The sequence below is a fragment of the Rhincodon typus genome, chromosome 12, assembly GCF_021869965.1.
Source record: "Rhincodon typus isolate 14 chromosome 12, sRhiTyp1.1, whole genome shotgun sequence".
NCBI lineage: Eukaryota > Metazoa > Chordata > Chondrichthyes > Orectolobiformes > Rhincodontidae > Rhincodon > Rhincodon typus.
In genome coordinates, this window is record NC_063343.1 from 41,482,194 (window position 1) to 41,489,143 (window position 6,950).

A 6,950-nucleotide genomic window follows, 5' to 3' on the forward strand; every position below is an offset into this window, starting at 1 on the left:
CCCAAAAGAACTGTGGATGCTGTAAATCAGGAACTAAAACAAAGTTGCTGGAAAAGCTCAGCCAGTCTGGCAGCATCTGTGAAGGAGAAAACAGAGTTAACATTTTGGGTCCAGCGACCCTTCCTCAGAACCTCAGTTCTGAGGAAGTGTCACCGGACCCGAAACGTTAACTCTGTTTTCTCCTTCACAGATGCTGCCAGATCTGCTGAGCTTTTCCAGCAACTTTGTTTTACTTTATAGTTTAAAGTCCTGTTGACCAGCCTATTTACCCTTTTCGCGAGAACATTGGTCCCAGCTCGGTTCAGGTGGAAACCGTCCCATTGGTACAGATCCCTCCTGTTCCAATACTGATGCCAGTGCTCCATGAAAAGGAGCCCCTCTTTCCGCACTACTCTTTTAGCCACGTGTTTACTTCCCTTATTCTCGTGTCCCTATGCCAATTAGCACGTGGCTTGGGCAGTAATCCGATTATAACCCTTGAGGACCTGTTCTTTAGTTTCGTTCCAGCTCCTGATAATCCCTGAACAGGTCCTCTTTCCTCGTCTTGCCTCTGTTGTTTGTTCCGACATGGACCGCAACAACTGGATCCTCCCCCCTCCCTCTCCAATATCCTTTCAAGCCGGTCAGAGTTAATTCTCAGTACTTTCTGCCCCATCATATTCACTGGGTCAGACAACTGAAGGCAGCATAGGGTCAAGTGTGAACTTCTAATACTGCTTTGAACATGTTTTTCATGTAAAAGAATTGCAATGTTATACTATAGTTCATCGTACAAATTGATAGTTTTAGTACTGCCGCAAAAAAATATAGAAACTAGGTTGCGTTACCTTATGATTATGTAAGATATTTCTATAAAAGAGGACACATTGCCTTTTTAATTCCTTTGTAGGTTGGTAAAATCCAGTTTGGCTACGTGTATGGGATCAGTGCTATTGGGTGTCTTGGTATGTACTGTTTGTTGAACTTGATGAGTATGACCGGAGTGTCCTTTGGTTGTGTGGCCAGTGTTCTTGGATATTGCCTGCTTCCAATGATTATCCTGTCAAGCTTTGCTGTGATTTTCTCTTTGCAGTAAGTATCTACCTGAACAATAACGTAAACTATTTAATGTAACTTCCCCAAGACAATGTTTCACATGTAAATGTAAAAATGCATGATGTTAGCCTGTCTAATTTTGAGGCATTCTTGTGTGAGCTTTACTTTTTATTATATTTATGTACATATTGGATTATATATGTTGTACTTTATATATACACAGTTCTGTTGCAGAATAGAGTAGGCATGGAGATTTGCTTATATTTAGGATTCAATGTTGTCTTGCTACTAAAACCTGTGCAGTAGTGCAATGTATTAAAGTGCATGCTAATGTGAAGACTATGCAGATTTAACATGTCAATTGATTTAATCTGCGAAATACTGCAAATGCTGTGGGCCCTGACAACATTTTGGTAATAGTAATGAATGCATACGGTCCAGAACTAGCTGTGCCCCTAGAAAGCTGTTCCTGTGTAGCTGCAACACTGATATCTACCTGAAAACATGAAAAACTGTTCTGATATGTCCTGTCCCCAAAGCAGGATAAATCCAATCTGACTACTTATTGGCCATTAGTGTACTCTCAATCATCAACTGATGGGAGGGACTGTTAGTAATATTATAAAGTGGCACTCGCAAACAAAATAAGCTACTCATTGATACTCAGTTTTAATTCCACCAGGGCCACTAACCTGCTGGCTTCATTTCAGCTTTGGTCCAAAAATGGAAAGAGATCTAAAGTCCAGAGGTGAATCGAGTGTGATTGCCCTTGATATCAAAGCAGCCTTAGATTTAAGTATGGCATCAAGGAGTCCTAGCAAAACTGAGTCAGTGGGAACTTGGGAAGGTCTCATTGGAGTCATACCTAGCACAAAAGAAGAGTGAGAAGGTGAATCATCTCAGTCATAGGACATCACTGGAAGAGTTTCTCACAATAGTGTCTTAGTCCAATGATCATCACCTGCTTCATCAATGACCCTTCCACTGTCATGAGGTCAGAAGTGGGCTGTTCCCTGATTATTGCACAGTGTTCAGCACTCTTGATAATTTCTCAAATAAAGAAGTTGTCCTTAACCCTATGTGGCAAGAGTTGAACAATATCCAGACTTGGGCTACTGAGTGGTGAGTAGTATTTATGCCAAAGAAGTTCCAGACAATGATTGATTATCTCCGACAGAGAGAATCTAACTGTATGAGGCAAGGCCCACGCTCCAGCTCAGGCCCATAACTGAGACCCTGGCTGATGTCAAGCAGTGAATGGAGGAGTGGCAGAGGTTAACAAAAAGATGGAACGATACAGTAAAATCTTGCATTATATTCAGTATTTCAAGATGGTGCTGGAGTATGGCGACAGTTTCCACTTTTGCATGCAAGAAAACACTTTTCCCTGTATTTTCATACACATGATAATAAAACTAACTGTAAATCTAATCTTGACCCCTGCACATTTAAATCTAAATACAGATTGCTAATGTGTAGATTGGCAGAGCCAAAATTCAGGACCACCAGGTGTGCAGAAGTATTGTTGGAATTTAACCAGCTAAATCTGTGGAAGCTTACCAGACCTGCAGCTTGTGCCACCAAGACCACCTTGTCAGTGTGAGGTTATACTTGTGGGTTTAGCTGGAGAAATAAGAAGAATCCTAGCCTCCGTATTTTGCTTCTCAGTTCCATCTTTGATCCAAGCTGATTTGGTCAGTCATGAGCAGTGTTCTGGTGAATGTGCTTGGTTTAAGTAATTAATGACTAATTGTGTCCTGGGGATTTATCTAGATTTAAGCTTCCACCATGAGACATCAGGTCTTTGAATGTCAGTTAATGTCATTGGATAATAATGAGACAATCAAAGAATGGTTTATGATTTTCTCTTGGAAAAACAGATTTATATTTTTGGCAATGTCTGTGACAGACTGAAAGCAGCTTACAAAAGAAGCTAAAGCTCTGCTATCCAGGTTTAGAGTCCACAATATGATGAGGTATTAAACGTTTTATTTGAAAAAAAATATCCAAACCTCATTACTGCCCATCAGACTAGATCTGTTGTAAAACAAATTTGCTGCTTAAGGGAGTTTGATTTCTACAGGTAGAAATCTTAGTGGTATAAGTCTTGAACAGTTTAAAACAGGAAGCAAGGTATGATTTTAATTAAATATCTCATCGTTTTCTGAAGCTACTTCACAATTTAGTGTCTTAGTTAACTAATCATTAGCTGCAGATGTTAATGTGATTATGCATCTGCTTTACAGTGACAGTAGGTGCACAAGGCAGGTAGTAAATGTCTATCATCACTGATTTTACAATCATTATTCAACAATACAGTAAATATGAATATTTTTCTCAACTCTGAATACTGCAGAGGAGTTTTATCAATCCTATGTTTTTACACAACTGTTCTGGCTTTCAGTAAAGTTACTTTTGTGAAATTCAGGGAAAAATTGTACGTATCTAGACCATGTTTGCACTGCCATCTGCTGGGAATGATCAAGACTACATGAGCTGCCTTTTTGATTGAAATGGATGTGAATTCCTTATGTTCAATTGTACAGTGGGAAATCTTATGCTCTATGTGTGTTCATAATATTGTAACAAAATTAGTAAATTATATGAAAGCAAAGATTTTGTGTGGTTCAGGCAATTGTTGCCTAAATCAGAAAGGCAATTATTTAAAAATATTTCATGAAGAACTAATCTTGTTGTTCTTTTTCCACCAGAGGCATGCTGGGTGTAATTATTGCTGCTGTAATTATTGGCTGGTGCAGCTTGTCAGCTTCTAAGATCTTCATCTCTGCCTTGGCCATGGAGGGACAGCAATTACTTGTGGCATATCCTTGTGCTTTGTTATATGGAGTTTTTGCCCTTATCTCAGTTTTCTAAATGTTTTTGTGAATGGCACATGGTTCCATGTTCTGAACTCAAAAAAGAAACGGATGCAAGTCTCAAGTATCATTCAAGTGGTTTAAAAACTTTCCAGATGCCTGCCAACAAAGTGGTTGAAACTCTTGATTCCAAGTTTCTGGGGAACAATTGGACAAATGTTTTGTGTTCTTAAATTCCTGCTTTAAATGCTATAGTAAGAAACCCATTTTATTGATTGAGGGCGTCATGAGCACAGATTGCTAATTCGAATGTTTTGTCTTTGCTTTCAGCAGTGGGTTTCACTGACAGGGATTAAAATATATCAAATGGTTTTTCCTTTATCCTGTAACACAGTTTCATTATAAAGTTTGGATGAAATTTCCACAGGTTCAGACATACAATTTACATTTATTGTTAGCTGGGTTGTTGGGACCGCTGGAAAGTATTCCTTCGCGAGCAGTGTAAATAGAAAAATATTCAGTACTTTATGATATTTATATCTGTAACAAGAACTGAGTGCAATACCAAAAAGCAAAATTCAATATTTAAATCAAAATTCTATATCCATCAGTTCCTTTTGGTCAATGGGCCACAATAAATTTTTCTTGAGAGAAAGAAGTTCAAATACTGGGGAAAAAGAGGAGTTAGAACTCGTGCTGTACATGTAGACATTGTCAAAATAAGATCCCATTGTGAACAGAGTAACTTCATGTCTTGCTTTACAGTGTAGTTACAATTTGGAAATTAGTCATTATTTTACAGTGTTTATCTGGCCCATGGAAATAAATAATCATTCCAGTTCCAATCTGTAAATTTCAGATAGTTTAGTTTTTTTTTAAATTGCCTGTTTATTTTGTTTCTATTGTTTAAGCATCTTGCCTAATCAGTACATTTGCAATAAATTGGTTAATCTGTCATTCAACACATGATAGTGCTGTTATTTTACCAGCAACTTGGTGGAATCCTTTGCTGCACTGGGCAATAGAATTCCCTTTGGAAGTACTAAGGCTATCCTATTTTATTACTGCTGTATTAGTAATAAAGGCAGCATTTCTATTAACTATAAATTATTGTTCAATATCTAGCGTTGACACTTTTAGATTCTTTATAAAGTTAGGAGCAAAGCTTTTATTCTTGCGCGAGGGTAGGCATGAGGTTCATTGTTACTTTGTGTATCATGTTTGATAAAAGGAATATGCACTACAAAACTTATTACCACTAATTGCTGTAATTGTAGAACAGTGAATGTTCTCATTGTAAGTTTTAAACTTCTATTATTTTGAACAGATTCCAAAAACAGGAAGCCTAATTTATTGCACAGAACTGAAATATAAACCCTGTTCATGATCAAGACTTCATCATTCCGACCTGGTGAACCTAACGAAATGTTGCAATTGATAATTAAATATATGTATAATTAGAGTGCACAAGAAGGCAATTTGTCCATCGATATGTTAACAGCAACTTACAAATCGGTGGCAAAGCTCATGCAGACTGTTTCCAACTTGTTGGCGATGTAGTTTACCATCTGATTCAGGGTTGTCTCTGAAAGCTGTAAACCAGCACAAAGCAATTTTGCCAGAGACGTATAATTATCCACTACTATATATTGCAACTTCCAATCTTGGTTGGTTTTAACAGGTAAAATGCTTTTTGTTTAAACCTATAGTGGCTTCAAATTAATTAGCATGACTGTGATTGTCTCAGAACATAGACCTTGCCTGTTTTGGCCTTTATACAAATCTTTAAACTGATTTGTAGTTCTTGGCTGGTACATGATGCTCTTCCACAATATCTGCCTGTTGACATTCACCATCTGTGCTCACGCATTGATAAAAGACCATTTGAGTAAGATGCTCCAGGGCTATATGCACCTGTGGAATTTTACACCATAAATCAATTGTCAAAACTATGTACCAGGCTTTTCTGCAGTGGCCAGTGATCTCAGAATAGATATGTAGGTATGTAAGGCAGTCCCTTTTTAAAATTTTGAATGCTTCACTTTAAAAATAATCAGCAGCTCAGTTTGTTTTAAATAAAGTTCAAGGTTAGTTTATTATGCAACTGTTCCTCAGTTATTTCTGTAAATTCTGTAAATTAGTTACTAGCTAATAATTATATGCAAATTTTAAGGTAAGGTTAAAAATTATGAGAAATGAGGTCAGTTTGCAAGTGGTGAAATGGTTTAAACTTTTCAACAAAGGGATACTCTGGCTGCAACCTAGGAAATCTTGAAGACACTAAGGTAATGAGTTTCTGATAATTGAATGTGAAGACTCTAGCTTAAGGCTGCCAAAGTTTAGGAACTACTTGTGGGAGAAGAAGAAGCATTAAATTCCATTGTAATGGACACGATCAATTGAATAATTCAATACTGAACAGTTCTGTTCTATGAACATTAGTGTTTATGTATTATCATAGTCCAAAACACATTATACTGTGAACTATTTGAGGTGTAGTGACAGTTGGACACCAAACATGCAACTATTTAGCTGTGACTTTAACTTGTGGAAGATGTATTTTGGGTGATAGCTTCTTCTGCATAGAAGTCTCAGTTATCATTTAAAAGAAAACTTATGCTAACTTTTGGTGGTTGTTACAATTTAAATGGTGTTTAGGATATTCAGTGTTCCCTTACATGTTGTGGCTTTAAGTTTAATGGAGGTATGTTTATTATTGAAAATATTGATGAATGTTGTCACTTCTTCTGTATGAATCCAAATACCTCATGAGGACAAAACAAACACAGAAGCTAATGGTACCACACGAGTTCACCTAATGATAAAGGTGTGAGAATGTAAAAGGACATCAAAAATTAGTACCTGAGAATCAAAACATAGCCCTTGAGAAAATCTTGAGAGTCTTGGTGCAGAAGAGGGTGATATATTTTGACCCTTGGCACAGTAGCTAGTTTATTACAGTAGTCCTTTTAACTGGTTTATTTTGGATGCTTTCCTACCTCCTAGCTGTTGGAACAGTTACTGTTTCAAGCTGTCTCTCATGGTGGGGTCAGATGGTATTCCTGTCGAGGCTGTCATCAACCAACTTTTATAAGTCAA

General features: G+C 37.3%; 1 protein-coding gene across 1 annotated transcript in view; it reads left to right on the forward strand.

The window, feature by feature from the left end:
* Window positions 1-4,815, forward strand: part of LOC109914085 (protein YIPF5-like) — a 16,910-nt gene extending 12,095 nt beyond the window's left edge. Inside the window, exons 5-6 of the mRNA XM_048603576.1 lie at window positions 890-1,071; window positions 3,747-4,815. Coding sequence (XP_048459533.1) covers window positions 890-1,071; window positions 3,747-3,909 — 345 coding nt within the window. The 3' untranslated portion in view covers window positions 3,910-4,815. The remainder of the gene's footprint in view (window positions 1-889; window positions 1,072-3,746) is intronic.
* The last annotated feature ends 2,135 nt before the right edge of the window (window positions 4,816-6,950 follow it).